The sequence below is a fragment of the Equus przewalskii genome, chromosome 4 (assembly GCF_037783145.1).
Source record: "Equus przewalskii isolate Varuska chromosome 4, EquPr2, whole genome shotgun sequence".
Lineage (NCBI taxonomy): Eukaryota > Metazoa > Chordata > Mammalia > Perissodactyla > Equidae > Equus > Equus przewalskii.
The window spans coordinates 34,999,616-35,015,070 of NC_091834.1; the positions used below are offsets into that span (position 1 = coordinate 34,999,616).

At 40.1% G+C, this 15,455-nt stretch overlaps 1 protein-coding gene across 6 annotated transcripts in view; it reads left to right on the top strand.

Annotated features, from left to right (window-relative positions):
• CDK14 (cyclin dependent kinase 14) overlaps nucleotides 1-15,455 on the top strand; it is a 549,155-nt gene that overhangs the window by 398,973 nt on the left and 134,727 nt on the right. For all 6 annotated transcript variants that reach the window (XM_070617449.1, XM_070617451.1, XM_070617450.1 and 3 more), the window contains one exon: nucleotides 11,067-11,130. In XM_070617449.1, coding sequence (XP_070473550.1) covers nucleotides 11,067-11,130 — 64 coding nt within the window. The remainder of the gene's footprint in view (nucleotides 1-11,066; nucleotides 11,131-15,455) is intronic.

The following is a 15,455-nucleotide window of genomic DNA, read 5'->3' on the forward strand; positions in this document are numbered from 1 at the left end:
CACTGCTGTACTGAGTGGTTTGGCTGTGTAGGGCTTTTTGGTTTGTTATGAATTTAGCAGACTTTTGTGCATCAGCCAGGGGACTAACCACTATGCAGAGAATTGTTTCTTTGGGAGACTGTATTGTGAGCCCCAAACAGCTGTTGGAACACAACTCCATTTTAGGTGCCAATATTTTATTTTTGCATTATGGAATTTTATAGCAGTAAAGGGATAATAAGATCTCTGCTGAGCTTTCAACCTGCCATTTTTATATGATGCAGTTTTCCTTCCTGAATCCTGGGCAGAAACTTATAAACAGCACAAATGCCCATCAATAGCAGAGTAGATGAATAATATTCCATTCAACATAATAGTCACACATGAGTTTGGGTGAATCTTAGCAATATAATGTTAAGTGAAAAAAATAATCTCCAAAGATTAGCTGTGGCATATATCCTGTATAAGAAATTTAAAATAATTTAAATAAAAATATTTTATAATCTTTATAAGGACAATTAAGTTATATAAAAAGGAAAGCTAGAGAATAATGACCGTGATTCAGGATGGAGCTCACTTCTGGTGGGGGTGACTTGCCTGGGGCCTGAGCCATAGGATTAGATGTGGTTGTAGGTAAATAACCTCACTCTTTCCGGGGATCCAAAGAAAGAAAAAATAAATAAATATGTTCTTTTCTCTTTGGTTTTAGGGATAAACACTTCTATTACTTTTGTCAAGATCGAATAAGAATGAATGACAAAATTGGTTTTCTTGGTAAATAGCTATGTGAGAGTGTCAGTACTTGCCTTTGAAATCAATGTAAGGATGTCCCGTAGGTCAGCAGAAGCTTGGCAGCACCTGCTGGGAAGAAAGCAGTCATTCAGCTAGTGAGGTTGCTTGGTTGACCACTCAGCTTCAGTCTATCGGTCTTTGCTGGTCTTGCATATATAAGTTGCTTTAGGAGTCAACTGAGATGAATTAATATGTATTAATATTAATAATTTTGCACCAGCATCTGAGTGACAAGGTGGGAAAGGCACCAGACATAAGGTGGTGTACTGGTTCTGTTCCTCTCTTCTAGAGGACCTATTCAGATATGCCTCTTTGCAGTATAATTTTCTCATCTGCAAGGTAGCCAATATTGTCCTATTTTGAGTTGACCACAACTCATAGGAAATAATAGGGGTAAAACTACAAACAGTAAAGCATGTGAAGTTATTATTGCTACAAGTAGAAATGTTTCCACAGCTTTTTCTGTTCACTTCATGTTTTATATGTATAAAATATCTGTTTTGAGTATCATTTATAAATATTTTATAAATGGTAATTTTACTCTGTAGTGGGCTGAAAAGATATTAGACCCTAATCCCTGGACCTGTAATTTTACCTTATTTGGAAAATGGATTTTTGCAGATGGGATTAAGTTAAGGATCTTGAAATGGGAAGATTATCCTGGATTATCCAGGTGGTCCCTAAATGCAGTCATCAGCGTTCTTACGAAAGGGAGGCAGAAAGCGATACAGAAGAGAAGGCAGCGTGAAGATGGAGACAGAAATTGGAGTGTTAGGACCACACATCAAAGAGTGCTCTTAGCCACCAGAAGCTGGAAGAGGCAAGACGTGGATGGTCCCCTTGAGCCCCCTGGGGGGAGGGTCACCCTGCTGACATCTTGATTTCAGCCCAATGGAACTGATTTCTGACATCAGCCTGCAGAACTTCGAAAGGGTTAGATTTCTGTTGTTTTAAACCACCAAGTTTGTGGTTATTGGTTATAACACCCACAGGAAACTTAATACATTCACATTAACATGTTTTTGAAGTTAATATAATTTTCTAACAAACGCACGAGGATGTCAAAATTTCATAGTGTTATGAATCAGTCAATAGCTGTGTCATTTTTAATTTTGATGTAATAAAAATGGAAATTTAAAATACCACATTTCTGAGTGCAAAAGTTATAGTTATACATTTTTGTATCTACAATAATCAGGACCCTGGCTTGCACACAGTTGGTGCTCAGTAAATAGGAAAACTACTTTCATTCAAGAAAAAGAAGATGATGATCAATTCGAGCATATGTTATGTGTCATATCTGACACATATATGTTCATAGAATTTTAATTGGTGTGAGGTTCGCAGCTGAAGTAAAGCGCATCAATGGATGAACTGAGTATTTTATTATTACTATTATTATTCCCATCCGGCCAGTTTCCAGAAATTTGAATGAAACCTCTTACCATAAGAGACACCTAGGGTATAAGACTGTTAAAATAAGGACAGGGAAGCAGGTGCTGGTGAATGAGCTCTGACTTACAGAATGTGAGCCAGTCCTCCATGCAGTCATTGTCATCTGTTGTAGCTCCTGATATGAGGTGCCCATGCCCCTGAAATTGAAATCGCCTACAACCTTTCCTTTCTAAATGCCATTTGAACAAATAATCTTCTATAAGTTCTCTAGCTGAAGGTGTACCTATGACCATAACTTCTTCTCTACTGCTTATGCTTTTTTGGTTGAAAAATCCAGTTAGAATAAATTCTTTAAAGCAGTGGTTCTCAAACTTCAGTGTGCATATGAATCATCCAGGGTTCGTGTTGAATTATAGATTGTGATTCATCAGGTCAGGAGTGGGGCCTGAGCTTCTTTCTGTGAGTGATGCTGATGCTGCTAGTTCATGGACCAAACTTTGAGTAAAAAGGCTCTAGCATCCAATGCTCCTGCCTCCAGGTCCCTCTCCCTAGGTCCATTTTTCACCATTTTGTGCCTCTGCCTCAGGCAGTCAGCCTAGTTCTGCCACATTTTCTTGGCAACATCACCCCCCTCCAGCCTCTGCACCCTCCGCTCTCCGGCTCCTGAACAACATGCATGGACATTTCCATCACTGTGGCTCCCACAGCGCACAGTTGGGGACTGACCGTCTGAAGCCCTGTCACAGTAACATCACTCAGTGAAAAGAAGAGAAAAGGCATTGAGATGAGAGTGAAATCGATGAAGGAGTCAGAGTTTAGGGAGATAGGGAATAGAAACAGTAGGAGAAAAAGAATGAAGTTTAGTTGGAGGAAAACGTGTTTTAAATGAGCTGCCCTCACTGCAGAATTTTCCAGTTGAGCATTTTCTGGAGAAGTTTCAAATTTATTTTTTAGTGATCCTCTGATTTCTCTAACAACCAACTGCTTGTTTTGTTCATTCATCTACTGAAAATCTTTTTGTGGCCCTCTGGGCCCAGGCTGAAGACTTTAAAAAAAATTAAATCTATAAACCATCTAAGTAAACTGAGGGCCTCTGAGAGATGGCCTGGTTGGTTGGGCCAGTCAGTGGTCCCAACCTTGCTGACAGTAGAATCACTGGGGAGGTTTAGAAAATTCCACACACCTGGGCTGCAGCTCAATTAAATCAGAATCTTCGGGCTGGACCCCAGTCTTTAGTATTTTTTTTTTTTTTAATCTTCCCACATGATTTGTGTGTGCAGCCAAGCACCACTAAGCCAGACTTTCTAGCAGGTGAATTGAACTCACTTTAAATAAAACTCTAACAGCCGTCCTTTACATATTTGTGTTCCTTCTCATCTAAACCTTTACCATGTTGAAAACTCTGCACAATATTTTGGAAACACCATCTCCTTTAATCCAGCACCTTCAGTTGAGCAGCTGATTAAATACTCAAGCAGCTTTCTGAAGCCCAGGCAGCTTTTTATTTTCTCAGTCCAGTGGCTCCCCCTGCTGGCCTTTCTCAGGCAAAGCTTCCTGCTCAGCAGACTCACTACAGGTTTTGCCGCTCTGTGAAACACAATCCCAAATTACAGCATTTTAAAGCAGCTTTTCTAATCCCACATCCAACCTGTAGCCATTGGCCATTGCCCAAAATGAGCAGTCAGAACGCTCTAACCGCTGACCTAGTGGCACTTTAGGTCTGGCCTCGGGAATGAAGGAAGAGAGGAGCTATATATGTATGTATGTATACATACACACAATATACGGTTACATACACATAGCACATATGTACACATATTTTGCTTATTTTGCTATTAGAAAATATTCTGATATCAGCCATTGATTTTGCTGGTTCCCTGCAAAATAATTAACAATGATACTTACCTTGGGTAGAAAGTGGAGAAGGAAAGCTTTCATCCATACCTTCTCTACGCTCCTTCATCCAATCATACCCTTTTCCTTATCCACTGACTTCTCCTTATCTACCCCATAAGTTATAATTAGAGCCAAATAAAAATAAAGGTGGATTTAAATGCATGACCTCATCGTATCACCCAAACTCTTGTTGAGTATTACATCAAAATTTTACTGCATATCACCCTTGTGTCTATAGAGGCAAAATCTGGTCTTCTTATATCTGATTGCAAAATGTGGTGCAGTCCAACCCTTAGCTCTCATTAACGTCATACGGCTGTCTATTCCATTTTGTACAGCTCTTGTCATCAGAATGCCCTTCTTTGTTGTATACTGTATCTTACCCCATTGGCCTTATTTTCTGTCTGACTCAGCACAGCAGAGGTCAGTCCCCCATTGACATTGCAGTACTTGATCAACCTATTCGAGGTGATGTTCCAAACCATTTCTTTCTCATCAAAGATAAACATTTCCAGTGCACCTCATAGGACATGGGTCCACCACCCCCTGACCTTCCTGGGTCCATCCCATAGAAGACTGCCTTATCGATCTTGTCCCTCTTCACAAGCAGCAGCTGGTACTGGTGCAGCGATGCAGATGGTCTCTGCCTAGTATGTGGTATGATTCAGTGATTAAATCTTTATTAGTTTTTTTATTGCTGCATGACAATACTACCACAAACTTAGCAACAATGCACATTTATCATCTCACAATTCCTGAGGGTCAGGAGTCCAGCATGACTTAGCTGGGTGCTCTGTTTCAGGGTCTTAGAAGCCTGCAATCAAGGTGGCAGCAGGGCCTGCCATCTTATGTGAAGGTTACCTGGGGAAGGATCCGCTTCCAAGCTCATGTGGTTGTTGACAACATTCACTTTCTTGCAGGCTTTTGGACTGAGGGCCTGAGGTTCTTGCTGGCTGTTGATTGAGACCACCTTTAGTTCCTGGTCTTGTGGCCTTCTAACATGACTGCTTGCTTCCTCAAAGCCAGCAAGGGAGAGAGCCTTGTAGCAGAATTGGAGTTAGCATCTTACACAATATAACTATGGAAGTGACATCTCATCACTTGTGCCGTATTCTCTTGATTAGAAGCAAGTCCCTGGTCCCATCCGCACTCAAGGGGAAGAGCGTGAACCCCGCGAAGCAGGGATCGTGAGGCCACCTTAAAGCCAGCCCAGTCCAGGCTCCTTTGATTTCTGCTGGGTGGTCTCAGAGAGTTTGTACTCAGCTAAAAGTCATGAGTCTTCTTTACATAAATTGTAGCTTCCCAGGTCTTCCCATCTTGAACAATTAATCAATAGAACCTAAGTACTGGACTTTATTGCTATTAGGTTTCCCTGTGTTAGATTCAGCCAGTTGTTCCCACCTGATTAAATATTTTTGAATCCTGACTCAGCCATCAGAATATTGCACATCCCTTCTATTTTTTGTCACCTGAGAATGTAAGACATTTTCCTCTGTCTTCCTTTAAGTCACTGATGAAAATGCTGAATAGATTGGTACCTAAAAGTACTTTATATATATATACATATATATGGTTATATTTTATTTATATATATGTTGTGTGTGTGTGTGTGTGTGTATTGGACTGGAGGGAGAGAGAGAATAAAAAAAGCCTTGTTTCTAATACTCAAAACCTCCTTCTAGAGTCTGATCAGTTGGCTGTGAATCATTAGCACCATCTGAGCCACATTTCTCTGTCTGATCATCCTGAGTGAGATAGTACAGCTCTTCAGAGCATAATCTTTCTTGTCAAACCAACCTGGTTTCGAATTCCAGCTCCACCCACTTGGTAATTATTTTTCTAGATAGACAGTGCACAAGCAGGATAAGAGTTAGGAAGTTCTGCTTTCTCTCTGGCTCATCTTTGAACTTTATACCATCTGTTCCAGAGTGGAGTGTGTAATATCCAAGCTGAGTTCTGCTGAGCATCTTCACAAGTTTCATTTAGGACTTCTCACCAAGGAACCAGAAAAAATCTTTCAGAATCTAAAGTAGTACAGCGATGAAGCAATCATTATTTTACAGATGTATGTGTGAGCTTTCAGAGTTTCTGTTTAAAAATCATAAAAATTATTTGCTTGTTCTCCATTTCCTTTGATTCATTGCTAAGTCAGTTTGAAATCATCAGCCCTGCTGTTAGAGTGCCCATCTCATAAAATGGAAAACCCTAAAGTGGGAACCCAGCAGGCTCCACCTCACTTCGTTAATACGTCTTGTGTGAGCCAGTTTTATCTGCATTTGATAGGCCAGATTTCCTCTGTGCTGGAGTCTCTGTCAGAGACTTCCCTGACCTCTTGACCCGGGAAAACTATTAGCAATCCTTGTTCTGCTTAAACCACAGGCATTCTTTAGGGAAAACGCATGGACTCATTTTTAGCAGCCCCAGGGCCTGGGCAAAAGCAAACACAGGGGAAAAATGTAGAAATTAGTAGATCTATCAATAATTTGGAAGGGTACGTAAATATTTCTGACAAACACTAGTTCTTGAACTCTGAGCTCTGAATGTTTAGGTTCACTTTTCTTCTGTTATTTGTAAAATAGATGTTTCAGCAGAGAGGCCCTCTGTCTTGGTGTCTGCCTTTGCCCACCATAGAGGCTGCCACGGTGGGTGGGGTCTATGGCAGACTTCAGTTCATAGGTAAGTCTGGAAGACTAAGTTTGAGATCATTAAATCCTAGTCCATCAGGGTGAGGCAGGGTCAGCTTCTACTGATAAGGCGAGATCATCCCTTGTTTTTCTTAACAGATGCTAACAGTCCAGGAAATCACAGAGACACCCTTCTGAGACTGTATGTGTCTGAATGTAGGGAAGTAAGACCACTCTGTAGCTCCTATTTTGGCATTTGTTTTCTGCCACCATGTATATGTTTTCCCTGAACGTTTTTTTTATTTTTTTGGTGAGGAAGCGTGGCCCTGAGCTAACATCTGTTGCCAATCTTCCTTTATTTTATGTGGGATGCCACCACAGTGTGGCTCGACAAGTGGTGCTAGGTCTGTGCCCAGGATCCGAACCTACGAACCCTGGGCCACTGAAGCACAGCGCGCAAACTTAACCACTATGCCACCGGACCGGCCCCAGCTTCCCCCCATCTTAAATCCCTCTCCCAAGATCCATATTTGCATTTCCAGCTGCCCTTTACACATCCCCTGTCTTGACATGTAGGCATTTCTAACATTTAATAACATTTAGCCCAGAACTAAATTAATTGCCCTCAGCCCCCAAACTTGCTTTATTACTTGCATTCCTGATTTCAGCTAACAACTTCTTGTTCCCTATAGAATGGCTCTTAAACAGAAGAAGTGCATTTTACATCATGACTCACACAGCACACATGCGCACACACACACAGATATATCTGGAATAAAAGTTTCATAAAACAATATGTATCTTTATCATGTGTTACCCTCTGATATCTTCTCTTTGTTTCATCTTTTGAAAAATGCTGATGTCAACACTCTAAATGAAATTTACAATCCCCCAATGGGTCATGAAACCTGCAGTTTGAGAAAACCTGAAACAGAGTTAAAATGCAGTCTCCTGGGATTCAGTATCTGGGCCTAGCCTCCCATGCCATAACCGATTCTACAATCCAGTCACACCAAACTTCATGCTCTTACCCAGACACACCATTTATTCATTCATTCAGTCAGTCAGTCAGTCAGTCAGTCAACATTTACTGAGTACATATTTGGTGCCAGGCACACGGTAGACACTAGGGATCCAAAGATGAACGTCATAGTCTCTACTCTGAGGTTCACCATCCATTGAGGAGACAGGTGAGTAATCTAACAATTATGAGGTAGTGGGTAGGTCCTAGAATAGAATTCTGCACAAAGCCCTTGGAGATCACAAATATCTTGGACAAGAGAGTCCAGAAAGTCATTCAGGAAAAGGTGACCCGGGAGCTCGAGCTAGAAACAGAGGTAGGAGTTAACCTGGCTAATCAGGAGCAGGACATTCCAGAAGAGGAAACCACCATGGGATGATAGGGGGCATGAGCAGCATGAGAATTTGGAGAACTGAAAGTATTTTGACATAAACCTTTCTTTGTAACCAGAATACTGTGCTGTCACTCTCACACTTTCTTTACTTGGCCGACCGTTACTCAGTGTTCCCTCTCTCAGTAAATGATCCTCTCCCATGTAGCTTTTCTCCCTATCCGCAGGTAGACTCAAGCACACCTCCCTTTGGGCTCTCGCCTCCCTCTCCCCACACCTCTGAGAGAACACTTGCTATGTTGAAGGCAGCTCATCCCCGCCCCGTTCATGTGCCTCAGCAGAGGAGGAGCACCTCAGGGAACAGCCCCAGCCTCATCCTGCTGTCTCCTGTGATGGACGCAGTAAACGTTAGCTCAGTGAAGATATGGACTAGTAAAGGAACAGATGTACAAGTCAGGGTGCAGTTTTACGGAGAAGCTGCTTAAACGACTATCTTGAAGACTTTTCAGCGTGTCCTAGCATGTTCTTTAACACTGAAAGAGGCCCCAGATGTTATAAACCTGCTTATTTACATCTGTGGGGACCACATTTTAAATGCTGGTGGCGTCCCAGATGCAATTTTCTTTCGCACTGTTTTATTTGCAAAAGATTATTTTGGCTTTTAGAGAATACTTCTTTTTCCTTCTAACATACAAGTATCTTGGTAGTGGAATTTCTTAATTAACATAAATGAAAATCCGACATCAGAGACAACACACAACCCGTTTCCCTAGTGCACCGGTAGCTTATCGTCTCTACCCGTATATTTAACCCGAATTGCCTTTCCCAGAAAGGATTTCGCAGGAAGCAAAATTGATTTTTAATTCTTCTCTTCCTTGCCACTTTCTGCCCACTTTGTATTTCCTGTGCAAATGGCCCAGGAGTTGTAGGCAGGAGAACAATTTGAGGTCCGGAATCTCATCAGTCAACACTATAATAACTGAAAAAAGAAAAAGTCATGTATTTCCTCTTTGCAGGTAATTTTTATGAGGTGGCCATAATATTTGATAATCACTCTGAAACAGAACACTGGATATGGATGGGGAGAGAGCCTGTGAAAACGTTTGCTAACACAAACATTGTAGACACAGGTACAGTCAGGGTAACACTCAGACCTTTATTAGGAGTGAGAGAATGAGGTTCAAGTTCTTCCTGGACTTTCCATTGTTTCAGAGGGTCTGTTTCACTTGTGATGGATTGGTTGTGATGAAGTCATGATTTTGAGCTGCAAGTTCCTCCCCTTCGTTGCTAAAGCCCTTCATGTCCTTCACAGAGAATTCAGAGTGAGCTCCAAGTAGAGCGTTCCCCGGGTGAGCCGTGAGCGCTGCCTGCAAACCTGGTTGTCCCCTCTCCTGAAATAATGGCTGGAATTAGTGAAAAGAAGGGAGGGCACGCCTTTTGCAGAGACACTGATATCACAATGGCTCACGTCAGATGCAATGTCTTTGTCTCTTTTTCTGTCTTACAGCTCTCCAGCCCTCTCGCCTGTCTCCTTCCCCTCCCACCTAGCCTGTCCTTGCGTGGCCTGGTGTGTGTAGAGCTGCCTGTTAATGTTAGCATTAATCAGTGCTTGCAAAGTGAACCAGTTACAGTTTAAAAGAATTGTATTATCTGATCCCCTGAACCCAAATCCAGTGTGTCAACAAGGAACATAGTGCATGTTTAACCTTGATTCACCAGAGTAGGAGGCAGGGAGCAAAGCACTTGCTGTGTGTGGCAGACTTTGATGTCACAGCCCTGTCCCCCAGTAAATAACTACATAAACAATCAGAGCTCTTATTTCCTTGTTGCCTAGTAGTACCTGCAAATCCTCGGAGAGGAAGTGAACATACTTCATTTCCTCTCGTGATATCTGCCATTCCTCCTTCTGGCTTTCCTCTTGCCCTTTCTAACCTGTTTGACTATCCACGTTGGTCCATCATAGTTTGAGTTACAGGGAGTCACTGTGGATAAAGTGGGCAGGCTAGATTCTCCCACATGGCCAGAGCATCACTCACCTGACCCCATGTTCTGTGGGTGCTTTGAATAACATCCAAGACTTACATAGTGCTTACTGCCTGCTGGGTAGTGTTCTTACCACAGACGAGGTTGGTGCTGTTATCACTTCCGGTTTATGAATGAAGGAATTGAAGCTTAGTGAGATTGTTTCTTACCCAAGGTCACATGGCTAGTAAGTAGGGGAACAAGGATTTGAACCTGAGGAGTCTGTTTCCAGGGTCTGGGCTCTTCGCTCTTCAACTCCACTGTTCTCAATCAGTGATTTACCATGAGCATTGACTGTAATAGTGATGGATGGTGGGACTGAAAATTCAAATGGAGTGTGCCCAGTTACATGTGAGCTGGAATTGCCATTTAATTTCTTCAACTAGATCAAACATTGTCGTGATAGAAAAGTAGATGGGGAAAGAAGGTGGAAGTGTGGATAGAAAAAGTGTAGAGAGAATAGTATTTGAGGACAAGGAAACTATAAGTCACATAATTAAAGACGTTAACTGCAATGAGCAGTAGGCTAATAGAGCGTGTGAGCCTCCCAAGCTGTCTGTCTTGATTGTTTGAAACCTTACGATACTCAAATGAGGATGTGGGGGAAGAAATGACAGGATTCTTAGAACTGTTAGATGATGAGATGTCTTATACTAGAGTGAAGGACAAAAGCTCATGAAAGAATCATGAGGGACACACATTCTTCATTCAGTTCCATGAAGATGAAACTTACCATTTTAGTCCATAGCCTGCTTATTCAGTTTCGAGTTGATAAAATGTAGCAGATTTAATGTCTTACCACATTCAGCTGCCTTTGTTAAAACACAGACATTCATCTTGGGTGGCTCTTTAGCTGAGTTTGTTTTTACTGAAATAAAATCGCTGGCACACGATTATGGAAAAAAATCCAGTTTCATCATATGCAGTGTACTGTTTTCTACACTGGAGAATTTTGAGTGCTTTGGAAATAATAAGTCTGTTTCCACAATTTCCTGCTCTCCACTAGGTTCTGGGAACACCAAATGAGGACACGTGGCCTGGAGTTCATTCTTTACCACATTTTAAGCCAGGTATGTTTTGTTAATTACAAATAACTAAGTGTTTCCTATGTGCAAAGGGTGCATATATAAATGTTCCCCCTCAAGTTAATATGTTACCTTGAAAAATTCTGGTTCCTTTTGCCATTGTGTATTCTCCCTATTAATGGAGTTGTCCTCTTGTTTTCAGAATTTATTTCTCTGTAAAGATAGAACTAATGACATCCCTTATGAGGGATTTTCACCATGTGTGCATTATTTGATTTGACTGGCTAATCTTGAAGTAACCATTCATTTCATCATCAGTTAGACTAGCATCCATGTCTATAAAAACAAAATTTAAATCATGGTACTACAATCCATCTGTATGACTTCTTGTAATCATACAAGAAAAGTATTCAACTGTGAAAGGGAAAACATCACATTTTGATTTATTTTTTAAAAAACTAGTAATCTGTGGTCAATTAATTTGAATTTAAACGTCTAAAATGTTCTGAATGTCCTATTGTACAATCCTGTTGTACTTTTAAAATGTAAAACATTTAAACCCCTACACTGGAAAATCTGAGAGAAAATGCGGAACTTTTCAATAAGTTGTCACTTTTTTTTTCAACAGTAGGTGGCAGTCAAGAAACTTTGAATTTTAATAATTACACTTAGAGGAAGAATCGCAAACATGGTCTATTTCATTTTTATAGAAGGGATGAAAGGTTTGGAATTGGAAATTTAATAAAAATCAGTGGAATAAATTATTGTAAAATGGTTCTCTTGTTGGTTGTTTTTTTTTTTCTTTTCTCTGTTACAAAACACGGATTATAAAATGCAGACCCACCATAAAAATTACTGAAAGGGATTTTATGGAAGATCTAACAGTCCATTATTTTATGAGGGAAAAGAGCTCTGAATATTTTCTGTTATGGGAGCCAAGTATATTCTCTTTCTCCTCTTCTCCTCTTTTGGGGGAGCATCAGGAATAAATTATCAATTCCAAAGATTGACTGAGCTGGGAAACTATTTTTATTCTTAATAGTTTTCTTCTGAAAGTGTACGGTGTGCTGAGAATTCTTTTATCTTCCTCACCTGCCTCACGGACTCTGTACTTTTGCTGAAATTTTTAAGTAACTTCTATGTTCTAAAAGACTATAGAAACTTAACAATCTAAGATGGATTTTTTCCCTCTTTTTTTAACCAAGCAAGAAGCAGCCACTAACTGCTCCAGTGGTTCCTAATGGAGTCTGCGTGAGACTCAGCTCTTTATAAATGTCCCGGATGTGGGCTCGCTCGTACAGAAGGTTAGCTTCCCCATGTTAGTATCTAACATCTTAAGTCCTAGGGAAATAAAACAGAGCAGACTCTGAAATGATTTTAAATGATTAAAGTTAGATGCAGAAAAGAACAATTAAGACAGTCATTTGACCTGCCAAGTTTCTGCAGTAGAAAATATGGAGTAATTTGTTTATTTTGGTGTGAATAGAATTTATCTTTACCAAAAACATACAAAAGCATTTATTAAATGTGTTCTAGAAAGTACTATGATGTAGTGCAAATTAAACTAACAGATTGGGAACTTCATGAGATCAGAGACTGTGCATGGTACATATTTTGGTGTTCAGTTAATGTTTGTTGCCTTGAATTATGTTGAATGTTTCAAAAAACATGAGTTATATGACTCTTCTGATAGACATATAAATTAGAATATGTATGTTTAAGTTATTAATATCATATACAAGTGCCACTACAGACACATAGAAGGTAATGGGAGTCCAGAAGAGTACCATGTTTAGATGGTGTAAGGCATGGGTGCTGACAAGCAAGAAAGATAATCTGGGCAAAGCTTGGGGCTTGTGGATAAGAGTAGATGTGATGAATGCTTCCTGAGTTGGCTTGAGAGGATTCAAGGGGAGACAAGATCATAGACTGAGGCAAAGGAAGCAAATCTATGTGTCCCTTCGTGCAGCACTTACCCAGACCATCAGGGGAATCCTGGTCTCTGACCTCCCGGACCTCATGCTCCAGGGGAAGAAAGTGCTCATTCTCAGAGAAGAAAAATATCAGTGCTAGACTCCCCTCCTCTCTACCTCCATATTCTACCCCCAAAGAGTGCCTTAGAAAGTCTGAGGGAAAACAAAAAGTCTGACCCACAAGGACATAATTTGTTTTGTTTAACAGAGTTTATTTTTTAGAGAAGTTTTAGGTTCATAGAAAAATTGAGCATAAGGTACAGAGATTTGCCATATACTCCCTGCCCCCACCCAAGCACAGCCTCCCAATTATCAACATTCCCCACTACTGTGGTACATTTGTTAAAATTGATGGACCTCTGTTAACACATCATTATCACCCAAAGTCCATAGTTTACATTAGGATTCATTCTTGGTGGTGTGCATTCTGTGGATTTGGACAAATGTGCAATGAATGATGTGTACCCACCATTATAGTGTCACATCAAGTAGTCTCACTGCCCTAAAGCATCCTCAGTGCTCTGCCCCTTCATCCCTCCGTCCCCTCGCCCAACCCCTGGCACACTGATCTTTTTACTGTCTCCATAGTTTTGCCTTTTCCAGAATGTCCTATAGTTGGACAGGATGTTGCCTTTTCAAATGGGCTTCTTTCACTTAGTAATATGCATTTAAGTTTCCTTCATGTTTTCTTCTGGGTAGATAGCTGATTTCTTTTTAGCACTGAATAGTCCATTATCTGGATGTACCACAGTTTATTTATCCATTCACTTACTGAAGAGCATCTTGATTGTTTCAAGTTTTGGCAATTATGAATAAAGCTGCCATAAACATCCATGTGCAGGTTTTTGTGTGGACGTAAGTTCTCAACTCTTTTGGGTAAATACCAAGGAGTATGATTACTAGATCGGATATAATACTTTGCTTAATTTTTAAAAATTGTAAATTTAAGCAATTCAAAATATCAAACAATATAAAAAAGGAGCATGGTACGAAGCCTCCCCACCCCTGTCTGCCAACTGCCCTCTTCCCCAGAACCACTGCCCCCACTGCAGGCCCCTATTTTATTAGTTTCTTATGTTTCTTTCCTTTATGTGAATGTAAGACATTACGAATATATATTTTTATATTTCCCATGTTAAGCACAATTCTGGGCCTTGAGTCTCTCATGAATGCGTCCTGTAGGTCTTCTCCTGTCACTATGGAGAGGAGGCCAGTGAGGCTTCCCTCTACCCTTACAGCTGCATCATTTTCCATTGTATGGATATCACCTGTTCCCTACTTAGGGACATTTGGGTTGTTCCCAACATTTTACTGTTATACATATTATAACCCAGTACTTATACACATCGCTTGTATGCAAAAATATCTGGAGGATAAATGACCAGAAGTAGGGTAAAAGAATCAATAAGTATATACAGTTATAATTTTAAACACTGCTGTCAAATTGTTGTCCAAAAGGTGTGGTACCAGTTGGCTCCGTTACCAGCAATACGTGAAGATGCTGCTTCTCCACTCCACAGGCCAAACTGTTAGATCTTTTCAATCCGTTAGATGACAAAAGGGATCTCAATATCATTTTAACTTGCATGCTCCTTTTTATGATGAGGTTGAGCATCTTTTCATATGTTTCAGGATCACTTGCATTTCCTTTTCTGTGAACAGTTAATATTTTTTGCCCAATTTACAACTGAGTTATGTGTCATTTTTGTATCAATTTCTAGGGATTCTTTATATATTTGAGAAAGTATCCCATTGTCTATGAAAAGATTTTGCTACTCTGGAATTTAAAAAAAAATGATTCTTTCTAACTTTTTAGCAATTTTGAAAATAATCCTCACTCTCATGTCTTACTCGATTCGCCTAACTGAATAAATTTTGTCCCAAGAGGAAAAAAGCCATGATGGTTTAGAACAGTGCAGTCATTATATATTTTTAAAGATGAGTTGCTGTTTTAGATATGTGTATAAACTTATATATATGTACTTTTATAGGAAAAAGCAATTTATGTTTTCAAATGGATTATTTTATGGCTATGATCTAGATCAGGAGTAAAGCTAAAAAGATCAGTCTCTTGGTTTCAACATATTCTAATTAACTAGTAGGTCATCTTTTTAAATTTATTCTTACAGTTAATTTCTAGAATAAGTTAAATTTATTTATTAATTCAACAGTATGTATCGAGCGCCACTTGTATGGCCAGGGAGTAGGGATATTGCAGTGAACAAAACACACAAGATCCCTAATAGGTAGGAGAGACATTTAATAAGTAAAATATGTAGTATACCAGGTGGGGGTGAGCACTGTGGAGGAAAATAGAGCAAGAAATGTGTTCTGGAAGTGCCAGGGAAGGGGGTGATGTCCAATTTTAAATTCTAAATGTATCAAGGAAGGCCTCAC